Source organism: Pelobates fuscus, chromosome 1 (genome assembly GCF_036172605.1).
Source record: "Pelobates fuscus isolate aPelFus1 chromosome 1, aPelFus1.pri, whole genome shotgun sequence".
In the NCBI taxonomy this organism is placed as follows: Eukaryota; Metazoa; Chordata; class Amphibia; order Anura; family Pelobatidae; genus Pelobates; species Pelobates fuscus.
Genome location: NC_086317.1, coordinates 336508624 through 336522659, shown reverse-complemented (window position 1 = coordinate 336522659; position 14036 = coordinate 336508624). Strand labels below are relative to the sequence as shown.

The window sequence follows — 14036 nt, the reverse complement described above, 5'->3', positions numbered from 1 at the left end:
AGCATTCATACGACGAAAACACGGCTATCCTGGCCATTCGCCGTACGAATACGGGCTCCCCAGGTCGACCACACACTCCCAAGTCGTGTGGTACCAAGTAACCGATTGCAACATTGTTGCAATCGGTAATTAAGGGCTCTCCTAGGTGGCCGTCGATCCAATACCGACCATGCGGCGGTCGGCCATCTTGGATCCTTTGTCTCTGCAACGGTGTTCGGTCGTCGAGAGCCTGGACTTGAAAACGGCTACTCGATGATCCGAGCCCCCCTGGGTTTCCAGAGCGTTCGGGAGTTCCGCGTTCGGTACATTATATGTCCCGTATTTATTCGGTACTTTTAAACCAACTTTCATGTTTAAATGTATTATGTGCGGCGTTCGGTCAATTCAGCTGGGATCAGAGCGGTATTCTCACAAAGTGTGCGCTCCGACCCCAGCTACCTACCGAACGTTCGATTATTCCAAAGTACCGAATATTATGTGAATTATGGATTTTAGAGTCAATTGTCGGTTTTGCTACACGAGGGGATAATCCACTTAATCGTCCATTTTAGTGGGAGTATCCCTCTCGTGTCGCAATGCCTGTTGGGAAAGTCACAATGCATGTTGGGAGAAATCCCCTGGATGATCTGTGTGGAAACCCCTTGCATGGGGAACTGCATAAATACGCTGCTTGTGAATAAACCGAGTTAGTTGACTCCCAAACTGTGTTTCGTCCGGTTATTGGGAGGATTGGGAATATTGCCTTGCTTTCTACTCTGACTGTGGATTTCCTGAAGATACCAACGGATGTCGTGGACGGTTATACCGCATACCGTTACAATTGGTGGCAAGCGACGGGATCCGAACCTTACAGCCGAAAAAGCAGCGTTCGTGTAAACTGGAACTACCGAACAAGGAAAGCAAGGGCAATTCGTATGGAGATTGACTACACCATACTGAAACGACAGACTTTAAAAGAGCTACTGGAAGCCAGGGGCAAGATAGCCAGCAACAAATCTAAGGCTGTGCTGATCGCTGAACTAATGGAGGGAGACAGAGCCCGCAGCACTACACCTCCACCAGCCAAGGAAGAGACCCCATTCCAAAAAGAGCTACGAACCAGGTTGGAGTTTCTGCCGCAACCAGTATCGTTGGAAATGTTGACCGTGATGATATCGGATGTACAGGACTATCTGCTGGCAACCAACCCACCAGCAACCCCACCTAGGGCAGAGTCTGTTACTGCCTCCACCTATGGACAAATAAAGCCCAAAGTCCCACATCACGCCTTTAAAGCGTTTTGTGAAGAAAAGGACGAAATCGATGGGTACTTACAGGATTTTGAGCGGCTGTGCGATTTGCACGATCTGGAACCCGCAGTATGGGTACCGCTGCTGGCCGGTAAATTATCAGGTAGGGCAGCTGAAGCCTACCGTGCTGTACCTCGAGAGGACAGCAAAGATTACCCTAAAGTAAAGAGGGCGATCTTGGAGAGGTATGCTATTACCCCAGAAGCATACCGGCGCAAGTTCAGGGGCTTGCGCAAACCGGAGAAAGATTCTCACGCAGAGTGGGCACACAAGCTGGATCAAGCATCGCAAGGATGGATACAGGCCAGCAACGCCACTAATATGGAGGAGTTACGACAGCTTATGCTACTGGAGCAGTTTTTTAATGGCTTGTCCCCAGACGCACAAGAATGGGTGAGAGACCGTAAACCCCTCACCCTACCCGAAGCCGCTAGATTGGCGGATCAGCATTTTGATGCCCGGAGGCATCACGGATCACAGAATAAGGCCCTCCCTCGGATTACCGGGCCACCCCATAATTTTACTCCTACCGGCCCCACCGTACCCCTGCACAGGCCAGCACTGAATACTCCACCACCCCCCTCCCGATACAACGGCCGGGCTAACATTCAGTGTCACTCCTGCAAGCAGTGGGGACACATTTCTCGGGAGTGCACCCAAAACCGGAGCCGGCAGGCTTGGAATCAGGTGCGACAAAATTTGGCACCAAGGGCTGCTGCACACCATTACCAGGTAGCCCCCGTCACCCAAGAATTGCTGAGCGCTCAAGTTGAGGAGCCGCTAGGGGTGCTCCACGAAGTAATGTCGGTCCGAGCCACCGACAACCGACAACATCATCGGCAGCTAGTAACCCTAGAGGGCAAGGAGGTACAAGGGCTCAGGGATTCGGGAGCCACTTTGACTTTGGTTGCACCACATTTGGTCCCGGGCGCAACCCACACTGGCGGGTCAGTGGCAGTACGGGTGGCCGGGGGAGCAGTATACCGGCTACCGACTGCCAAAGTACACTTGGATTGGGGTGTGGGAGAGGGGACTGTGGAAGTAGGGCTTATGCAAAATTTACCTGCAGATGTTGTGCTGGGGAATGACTTAGGCCAAATGACTTCCGCTTTTATTCCCCAGACTCCCTATCAGGAGGCACACCCCGTAACCACCCGGCAACAGGCTCGCACCACGGCTACACCGATGCACTCTGAGGCTCAGGTAAGAGACCATGCTCCCCAACCGACCCCCATGTCCTGGGATACCCCGACTACCTTTGCGACCGAAGTCCAGACCGATCCCACCCTCCAAGTATATAGGGACCGGGCACAAACAGACCAAACCGGGCTAGAGGGGGAGCGGTACATCTGGGAGAAGGAGTTGTTATACCGTGTCACGACTAAAGATGTGGGAGGGTCTGTCACCCTGACTAACAAGCAGCTAGTGGTACCGCAAAAGTATAGACAGGAGCTGCTTAGAATTGCTCATGACATTCCCTTGTCAGGACACCTAGGGATGACCCGTACCCGGTACCGCTTAACGCATGCCTTCTTCTGGCCCGGCATCTCGCAGGATGTGCGCCAGTATTGCACCTCTTGCGACGTATGTCAGAGAGTAGGTAAACGAGGGGATCGCCACAAGGCCAAGCTATGTCCCCTACCCATTATCGCAGAGCCCTTCAGCCGCGTAGCGGTAGATATCGTAGGGCCCCTGCCAAAACCCAGTCCCTCTGGCAAAAGGTACATTCTGACTGTAGTGGATTACGCCACCAGGTACCCCGAAGCTGTGGCCCTCACTAATATACATGCCGAGACCGTAGCGGAGGCATTAATGAAAGTGTTTTCCCGGGTAGGGTTCCCCCAAGAGATAATCTCGGACCGAGGTACCCAGTTTACGGCCGAAGTTACTCAACATATGTGGAAGGTATGTGGCATTAAGCCAATAGTTAATTCCGCCTACCACCCCCAGTCCAATGGGTTATGTGAGAGGTTCAACGGGACACTGAAGCAGATGCTTCGGACGTTCGGGGAGACCCACAAAGACTGGGAGAGGTTTCTACCTCACCTACTCTTTGCTTATAGAGAGGTTCCCCAGGAGTCGACCGGATTCTCCCCGTTTGAATTACTATTTGGGAGGAGGGTGCGGGGTCCCTTGAATTTAATTAGGGAACATTGGGAGGGAGAGAGTACTACCAACGAGACCCCTATCATATCATACGTCCTGGAATTCAGGGACCGTCTGGAGGCGCTCACTCAGGCTGTACACACCAACCTCCAGGCGGCCCAGCAACGACAGCGACGCTGGTACGATAGAGGAGCCCGAGACCGCAGCTTTCAGGTGGGACAGAAGGTTTTAATTTTAAAACCTGTCCGCACAGACAAGCTGCAGGCCATCTGGCAAGGCCCATACCAGGTAGTGGAGCAGCGATGCGACACTACCTATGTGATCGGCCCCTGCTCAGGGGTAGGGAAGAGACGCATGCTCCACGTGAACCTGCTCAAACCCTATCATGAGAGGATCGAGGATGTGACGGCCATCTGCGCCTCCTCCTTAGAGGATCAGGAGAACCTACCCTTACCTGACCTACTAGAACCCGAGGCACCGATAGAGCCCTCCCAGGGGGTTCAGCTGGGGGAGCGGCTAAGCGCCCATGAGCGTGCCCAGGTACAAGCGCTGATCGAAGCCAAAGGGGCTACCTTCTCCAATTTACCTGGTTACACTCCGCTAGCCACTCACCGAGTAGACACCCTGGGACAGCTACCTATGAGACAGGCTCCATATAGGGTTCCGGAATCCGTCCGTACCCATATGAAAGCCGAGCTAGATGAGATGTTACAGCTAGGGGTTATCGAACCCTCCGATAGCCCCTGGGCATCGCCGGTAGTCCTAGTACCGAAAAAGGATGGCACCACTCGGTTCTGTGTCGACTACCGGAGGCTAAATGACAAAACGGTGTCTGATGCCTACCCGATGCCCCGGATAGACGAGCTGTTAGATAAGATGGCACGGGGCCAGTATCTCACTACCATTGATTTGTGTAAGGGATACTGGCAAATTCCACTAGCCGATGACGCCGTCCCCAAGTCGGCGTTTGTCACTCCGTTTGGCCTGTACCATTTCAAGGTCATGCCCTTCGGAATGAAAAACGCTCCGGCTACCTTTCAGCGGATGGTAGATCGGCTACTGGACGGGTTCCAAGAGTATGCCTGTGCCTATCTAGATGACATAGCCATCTTTAGCCAGACCTGGGAGGATCACCTACACCACATAGGGGCGATCCTAGATCGTATTGGGGAGGCTGGGTTAACGTTAAAGCCTAGCAAGTGCCACATAGGTATGGCTGAGGTGCAGTATCTGGGACACCGAGTAGGGTGTGGGCAGCAGAGACCCGAGCCAGCCAAGATTGAGGCCGTAGCAAAGTGGCCTACCCCCAGGACTAAGACTCAGGTGCTGGCGTTTTTAGGGACGGCCGGCTACTACCGGAAGTTTGTTCCAGACTATAGCACCCTGGCCAAACCCCTGACGGACTTGACTAAAAAGAACCTTCCCCGACAGGTTGTCTGGGCCCCAGAGTGTGAGCAGGCATTCCAGCAACTCAAAACGGCTCTAACCAATGCTCCTGTGTTGACTGCTCCTGATCCAACTAAAAGATTTCTTGTTCACACAGACGCTTCAATGTTTGGATTGGGAGCAGTACTGAGCCAAGTGGGAGCCGATGGCGGAGAACACCCCGTAGCTTACCTAAGCCGCAAGTTACTACCGCGTGAAGTGAGCTACGCTGCCATCGAGAAAGAATGCCTGGCCGTGGTGTGGGCCCTCAAAAAGTTACAGCCATATTTGTACGGACAACCTTTTTCCTTACTCACAGATCACAACCCGTTGGTGTGGCTGAACCGTGTATCTGGGGACAATGCCCGGCTGCTGCGCTGGAGTTTGGCGCTGCAGCCCTTTGACTTTACCATTCACTATCGGCCCGGAAAACAAAACGGTAACGCTGACGGGTTATCCAGACAGACTGAACTCGAAAAGTGATCTGTGAGTACTCTCCCGGACATCCCCAAGCCGATCCGTTGGGATCAGACTGTGTATGCCGGCTTGGTTCTGGGGGAGCATTGTGGCAAATCTAGCCACTTCTGGACTATATGCAGTATAGGTTGTCCGTAGGCTGACTGTATGATGGGTTCCGTTAAATGTGTATGTATTGTGCTATGGCCGTTCGCACGCTGGCAGCCGTACGCTGCCAGCGTACCAGCATTCATACGACGAAAACACGGCTATCCTGGCCATTCGCCGTACGAATACGGGCTCCCCAGGTCGACCACACACTCCCAAGTCGTGTGGTACCAAGTAACCGATTGCAACATTGTTGCAATCGGTAATTAAGGGCTCTCCTAGGTGGCCGTCGATCCAATACCGACCATGCGGCGGTCGGCCATCTTGGATCCTTTGTCTCTGCAACGGTGTTCGGTCGTCGAGAGCCTGGACTTGAAAACGGCTACTCGATGATCCGAGCCCCGCTGGGTTTCCAGAGCGTTCGGGAGTTCCGCGTTCGGTACATTATATGTCCCGTATTTATTCGGTACTTTTAAACCAACTTTCATGTTTAAATGTATTATGTGCGGCGTTCGGTCAATTCAGCTGGGATCAGAGCGGTATTCTCACAAAGTGTGCGCTCCGACCCCAGCTACCTACCGAACGTTCGATTATTCCAAAGTACCGAATATTATGTGAATTATGGATTTTAGAGTCAATTGTCGGTTTTGCTACACGAGGGGATAATCCACTTAATCGTCCATTTTAGTGGGAGTATCCCTCTCGTGTCGCAATGCCTGTTGGGAAAGTCACAATGCATGTTGGGAGAAATCCCCTGGATGATCTGTGTGGAAACCCCTTGCATGGGGAACTGCATAAATACGCTGCTTGTGAATAAACCGAGTTAGTTGACTCCCAAACTGTGTTTCGTCCGGTTATTGGGAGGATTGGGAATATTGCCTTGCTTTCTACTCTGACTGTGGATTTCCTGAAGATACCAACGGATGTCGTGGACGGTTATACCGCATACCGTTACAAGGATATAGTAAGTAGATGTTGTACATTATTCCCTCTGGGGGGGAAACCATTGTTGATGGTGTCTGGCATTTGATGTGGAAGCATCCGTGCGGCAAATCTTGGGTGGTGGTTGCCATTTTTTACTTTGCAGCAATTGCTGCAATGTAATTTGCTGTTGTGGAGATGATTTGCACGTCTGGTAGATCTAGGGCTCATAAAAAGGGTTTAATGTCTTGGATGGACAAGATGGAGTAGGTAGAGCCTCTATGGTTTACACTGAGGGCGTAGGGGAAGCCCCATTTGTATTTCAGATTTCGACTGCGTAAGTTATCAGTAATGGGCTTGAGAGCCCTGCAGGCTTGTAACGTCAGCCAGGACAGATCCGCGTAGATCTGTATAGCGTGGCCTTTGAACAGTAACGGGGGTGATGAGGAACGGAAAACTTTCAGTATATCATCCTTCATTGTGTAGTAGTGGAGATGGCAAATTATGTCTCTTGGAGAGTCAGAAGTATTGCCTTTGGTTCTCAGTGACCTATGGGCTCTGTCTAAGACCACAAGTTTGTCTACTGGCGTGCTGAGGAGCAGATTAAACAGTTCCTGCAGTACTGTATGTAAGTTCTCACCTTCTCTTTCTGGTAGGCTGTGTGTGTGCGCAAATTATTCCTGTGGCCCCTATTGTCCAGATCATCAAGGGAGCGTTGGAAGGAGGTAAAGTATAGTTGATGAGCCTCCAGTGTGACTGAGATTTGTTGTACCTGTCATCTTCCAGGGTGTCCACGCAGTTTCAATATGGCGGATCTCTGTACCGAGGGAATTTAGCTTGTGTTGGAACGAGGTTTCAAGCTTTCTCAGCGTTCCCTAGAGGGGAGATTCTTCAAGAGTTCCCTTATATTAGGCTCTTGTGAGCAGGTAGAGGTCTCCGACATTGCGGGGCTGTGCGTCGGTGATCTCTCCTGTGACAGAGCCGGCGCCATGTTGGCAGGGCAATAGTTTAAGTATTTAGTCAGCGATGTGGTTTTTCCAGCTGGTGTTTTGGTCAATGTGTTGTGGGTGCCCTGGGTATGTTAAGGGTTGCCCATGTCGACTGGTGAGCCTCGGTTAGTAAGTAATTATATCTCTTACCGCTGGAGTTTAGCAGTTACGCGCTTTTCTATTTTTTTATATTTGTATAATCGGTGAGTGTAAGCTGATTTGCTCTCTCTATGGGATGTCTAGCAGTGGTTCCCAAACCAATCCTCATGAACCAGCAACAGTCCATGTTTTTTTTAGAATCCTGGACTTTTGCTGGGCAATGACGACTGGTTTGAGAACCATTGATGAATATGGAGCTGCCAGTTGAAAACCTGGTTTTTGTCTGTTTCCACCAAACCAGGGCAGGTTTTAAGTTTTGATAGCTAGTGGCAGCTGAAAAAAAAATGTTGTCAATCTTTTTATTGATGCAATTCTGCTTCATATTACAGATTGGCATCAGCAATACAATTATGTAGAAATTATAGTCAACAAAGCGGTACACATGATGGCAGTGTAGTTGCAGTACAATGTGACATAGCTGTTCAATGGGAGTCACTGCAGGAGGGATCCAGCCAATTATTTAAAGAAAGTATAGGATAGATGCTATATGTCTCCTCTGTGGAGGAGAACCGGCATTGGATGGCTCCTAGGGAGTACGTTAAAGCTTGTGCGGGTAAACAGTGAGTCAGATGTATAGATTAAAACCACAATGGGTGAAAACAAATAGCCTTATGAGAGAGTCAGTAAAGTTGTACACTGTCGCAAACCACTACATGGGTTAGGGTCATTGATGGACATTGGCAGGTAGTCCACCTGGGGCAGTTGAGAGGGATCTATCGCATAGACATGTGATACTCGAAAAATTAGAATATCGTGCAAAAGTTCATTTATTTCAGTAATGCAACGTGAAAGGGGAAACTAATAAATGAGATAGACACATTACATGCAAAGCAAGATAGTTCAAGCCGTGATTTGTCATAAGTGCGATGATTATGTCTTACAGCTCATGAAAACCCCAAATCCACAATCTCAGTAAATTAGAATATTACATGCAATCAATAAAATAAGGAGTGTACATAGAACAATATCGGACCTCTGAAAAGTATAAGCATGCATATTCACTTAGTACTTTGTTTAGGCCCCTTTTGCAGCAATTACTGCCTTAATGCGGCGTGGCAGAGTACAGGAGTTAGGGAGCATTGGTAGAGAATGTAATACAAGTAAGGAGACAAAGTGAAAATGCGTCAGTCAGTAGAATTGTGTTATTTAATATATAAATATAGTTCTATTCTCTATGTGGGGGGAGTTCTGAATCTATTGTAGGGGTATGTTCGGAGCACACAGGAGTGAATGTGAGATCATTTCTGTCATCTTGGACAAGTCTGCCCATTTTCCACTAAGCTCATTTACAAATAAGCTATTTTGTCCAATAGAATTGCTGCTTACTGAATATTTTACTTTGTCTCAACTTTCTCTGTACCATATTAAGTAGTATGATATGAAAATACCACATTGTCAGCTGTTTCAGAGATACTGGAACCAACGAGTCTGTCACCAACAATCTTGCTGCAGTCAGAGTTACTTCCCTGTGCTAATGATCAATCAGAAAGAAACATCTTGACTGTCTGCCTGCTTTATATTTTTATTTGCAGCCACATGAGTCACCGTTTTCATATGCGCATTAATGAACAGGTGTACCTTACAAGCGGGTGAATGAGTGATACAGAGAGACTAACAGACAGTGTGCACTGGGTGTGCTCATTTGTGTGTTACTGTTCAGCTTTCTGGGGGAGTGATGTATCAAGCTGCTTGAATCTCTGTGTTTACAGCAGGTACTTTGATCTGTTTTATATAATACATACTAGGGAAAATAAATACATACATATGAATAAATCCATATATATTCACAGCATATGACAGAGACTGCTGTGTTTCCTAACTGTTGTACTCAATAACTACGATCTACAGCTGCAAGTAACCAGTAATCATAGAGTGGAGACTATGCCTTATTATATGATGGATTCAGTGTATCTGATCAATTCAACATCAGCATCTGTTCATCTTAATACCTGAAGATCAACACTACTTCTAGATTGCTTGTCAATTGAAACACAATGATTTTATGCATTGTGATTCGATATCACAAGGCTTCATATAATAGAGCCCAGTCATGAGAAGTTATAAACTTTGTGTAAGTCCTATTCTTTACTTTACCCTTTTTTTCTCTTATAAACCTTTAATTTGTTATGTCATGTATCTCAATCAGGTCTTAATTTATCGGCTAGATTTTAATATTACAAGCATTTCTATAGTAATTGAATAGCACATTTCTAATATATGACTGTTTAAAACCTGCTATAAAGATAAGTTTTGCTTGTCAACAAAAAGGACTTAAAAGACAAATCTGTACTCCTGATACTATAGTTTTCATGTCCCTTATTAGTTTTACCCGTGCCATGCCCTCTCCCCCTTCATTTTACTCACCTTTTTTCTGGGTTGAGTCTCTGTCAATGCTTCTGCCCGTTCCTTCTCGCATGACTTCATCCTGTTGGCAGGCCTCCAGAATGAGGGGGAATGGGGTCCGTAGGCGCAAGCGCAGTACTCGCCACAGTCCGCCAATGATTCTGTCATAGAGAATCATTGAATGCAGTGATTCTCCATTATAAACCGTGACCGCACTGCACATGTTAATGTGATTTCACTGTATACCTATCTAGAGAGCTTGGAGGCGTTGCTTGAAGTTATGCTCCCAAGCATTCTAATTATTAAAATATCACTAATTTATATGAAGTTGTTATAGTGAGTACACTGTTCCTTTAAAAATAACTATCCCAAAAAAAGGGTTATGAGATGCACTGAAAGAAGTATTACCTTTTATGTCTGCATAGAAACATAAAGTATGTAGAAAGGCTATAATACATCTAAGAAAGTAACATTAAATACAAGTAATTTTTATTTGAAATAATAATAAAAGATCACGACTGTTTTCATGTACCGGTAAGTTCATCTCAATTGCTGTGCGAGTCAATTGTTTGTTTGGAATCTTGTGGTTGGTGTGATTCGCATCTGTGGCATAGCCCCAAGATAGGTTTATCCAAATGAAGCCAAGTAAAGGAAGACACCAAACAGTAAGACAGCCTCCGAATGTGTGTGTATTTATTACATATATACCGTCATGGTAAAAAACACCCTCTTTGAATTCTATGGTTTTACATATCCTAACATAATAACATTTGTCTGCACCTTAGCAGGTCTTAAATGTAGGTAACACATGACATATTACACTATGTAATGATGTATTTATTTCTTCATAAATATATGTGATTTTCTATTTTCCTAACGAAAATGGCCCTGAAAACTGGAACGTTAATGTAAAAACTGTTATGTTCTATTTAGTCTCAAAGGTAAATTAGCTAACAACAATAGTGTCTATGTAATACCATGCAGCATTAAAATAGGAACAACCAATAGTGAGTGCCACAAGCGTGCCTGGTGGAGAGCTGACAGGGGCTCGAGCCACGAGTGGGCCCTGAAAATCTCAGGTCTTATTTTGGTTCCATTGCATTGTTAGTCAAAAGTGCCTTGTAATACTGAGAGAGGAACTACATCTCCAAATACAGAATTTGTGACTGTGCCGCCTTAATGCACCATAACTAAGGTTAATTATATGTTGAGCTTTGGGTGTGGTACAAGGTTGGTTTCAGGAGGAGCTTTGTTCAATATATGTAGGAGGAGCCATAACATTTACCTTTAGGCTGGAGCCTCTGGTGTTTTTTGCCACCTAGAAAGGCCCCTGGTGAGTGTTCATCTATTTGACTGCACAAGGCAATATTTCAGTCCTGCATATTAGCAGTGATGGTGTATTTCTTATGGGCCTGAGTGTCCTAACTGCTGCAGGAAACCAACGTAAAGACCTCAGAGTGCCGATGCTGCAAATTAAACCAGTGAAAAGACTACAAAATTATCTGAACTATCATTATCATTCTTGGGAAAAAACAACACTGCCCCTTTATGTTATTTATACATTGCCACACTATCATCAGTTGGATTTTCTCATATTTGTCATACTGTCCCTTAATGTTTTTATTTTTCATTCATTGTCACACTGTCCTCTATTGAGGGTTATCTTCTAATTACCACACTTATACTGGGTCGAGTCATTGGCAACAAGACACACCCAAAAGTAGAGGCCTAGCAGACAAATCGGGGAATGTCAGTCTAGAGTGAATATAGGCCATATTGAATGATAGCCTCCCTGGTAGGCCACACTTAGTGTCATACATTCTCAGAACTCCTATAAAGCACTCTGTGTGGGCTGGAATGCATTGAGCATGTCTATTGATGCTCTTGCACTTATAGGAGGAAATTGATTGGTGTCCCCATAGATGTGGGTCACCAAGGATCAAATCCAGGATGGCGGGACACAACATCAAAGTTGGGACAGTCTCACCAAACCTGGGACAGTTGGGATGTAGGCAATTAGGGCGAGTAGGCCTGATCACTATGGGCGCCTATACTGACTACATGTTTAAATTTTGCACACATATTGATATTATTTTTCAACTTGCTAGATGGTATATATGATTTTTATATTTGTTGAGGTAGGGATTGAGAGATAATCTGACTCTGGTGTATTTTAAAAATAATGGAGCAAGCAACAGAGAACTGCATTTGTTTATTGGGCAGCACCTAAACATTCAGTGTATATAGGAAGTAAATTTGTGTATGCAACATAGGTTTTATGATGCATGTCTAAATGTATAGTATAGTAATGTGCAGAATGTTGATGTAAATATAGTGGTTCATCTTGCCATATCACAGGCCTGGTTTTTTTGTTATACACAAATTCTGCTCAGTGATATATCTGTACATTTTCGGTTGTGTTACTTAGAGACCTACTTTGTGTGCATGTACTGTGTGCCAGGCCCTGCTACATTATGAAGCTGATGTCTTTTATGACCTGTAAGACATCAATACCATTGGTGGTTCTTGTTGTAGAGAAAGAGACATATTAAGGTCTGATTTGTGTATCTCTGCCTTTGATGTTTTGCAGGGTGCATTCACTTTCCATGGGAGCATGATAGACATGCCTTTGCTTAAGCAGGCACAGAACATTGTTACGCTTGCCAGAGCCATCAAGAAAGAATCATCTGTTAAATGAAGCTCTCGCCGGGAGGCCAAACCGTACACACTCTCTTCTTAAAGGAAAAGAAGGATGATTTGAGAAATTCACTGTAGAATGGTCCATGCTATTGAGAATTGTGTCTCCATTTATTTTCTGTACATGTACACCATTAATTAAAATAAACATCCAGACCATGCGTGTTTCTATCATTGTTCTAGGCATGGCTTTCAAGTGACTGCTATTCACTGACACCCTCCCCCCTTACAAAAGTCTAAACTGGAGTTAAAAAGAGGATACATGGGCTGAACTGCTGTAAACTTGTGGTTATAATTCACACAAAGCAGGACAGGCTCTCCAGCCAGATTTGCATGACACTGGAGATACTGCTACAGGTCATGTGCTTCTTGTTGTTAACTGGCTTAGCAAAGCTGTTTTGGAGAGGTTAACGCAGCTTGTAGCAAGGGTAAATAAACATAACAACCAACCATTGTCCCCTTTTCACTGTGGACCCTTCTAGCCAAGGCTAAAGGGTATTGTAGCTGCAGAGGATCAGCTTGTGGTTGCCAGAGGGCTCCAATGAAGTTTGAAACAGCAACAATCAGAGATTTTGTTTCTTGTTCCTCATTAAATCATGAGCTTTTGTGTCCCAGCTAGGAAAAAGGGACCGTTCTTTGAGAAATTAACAGAATAGAAAGTTTTAAACCATGCACCAGCCTCTCTATGACCCTTACACATCCACACACCACAGGAAGGCTGCTCTGTTTATTTAAAGGGGTAAATAGAAAACATTTAACCCTTTCCACACCAGGCTGGCACCACAGGGATGCATGTATTGGTTATATTGACATGTCAAGTGCATGATCCTTCACTGTACGATGTGATACATAGTGATGGGTACAAATAATGGGGCACCCATAATTTGTAATTGGACCAGTATGATGATGTGAGGGTGACTTGCAGAACCCTAAAGAAAGTGATCAAACGTATTGGGAGGTGAATCTAAAGAATGCCAACATATATTCCTTAATTATTAGATATCATGGCTATGCATAGTGTGCCCTTATTCTTGAAAACACAAAATTCTAAGTGCCTGCAGAGAATCATTGTGTAATAACAGTGCAACTATGTATATTAAAGTACATGTATATTCAGGAACAAAATACAATTTAATCTTTAAGTGGACATGGGTGGGGACATGGTGGCTTGGGATTTAATTTTTATTTTTTTATATCAGGTACATCTGCATGGTACATAATTTGATTCGGTTATTTGAAATTAGAGCCAATGTTAAAATATATTGACTGGTGATATTGTTTCCTAATCCCTTAAGAGTAGTGATTGGATAGCCTTTAACTTATCTATACGAAATGAAAATTGTCACTCATGTAATAGTGGCTGTATAGAGCTGTAAATACTAACTAACAAGTTAGTCCCCATAATAGCAAGGTATCTTTATGGACCAAACTATGACTTGACATAAAATAGCATTGGCACTTAGGAAGTTAAATTTCTCACACCAAAGAAACTAATTACTAAAACTGTGATGTGATCAGAAAGTGAAAAAACAACTCCACAGTG

General features: G+C 45.5%; 1 protein-coding gene across 1 annotated transcript in view; it reads left to right on the top strand.

Annotated features, from left to right (window-relative positions):
• The window catches only part of CLYBL (citramalyl-CoA lyase), a 550109-nt gene extending 537455 nt beyond the window's left edge, over nt 1-12654 (top strand). Inside the window, exon 8 of the mRNA XM_063425440.1 lies at nt 12387-12654. Coding sequence (XP_063281510.1) covers nt 12387-12494 — 108 coding nt within the window. The 3' untranslated portion in view covers nt 12495-12654. The remainder of the gene's footprint in view (nt 1-12386) is intronic.
• The last annotated feature ends 1382 nt before the right edge of the window (nt 12655-14036 follow it).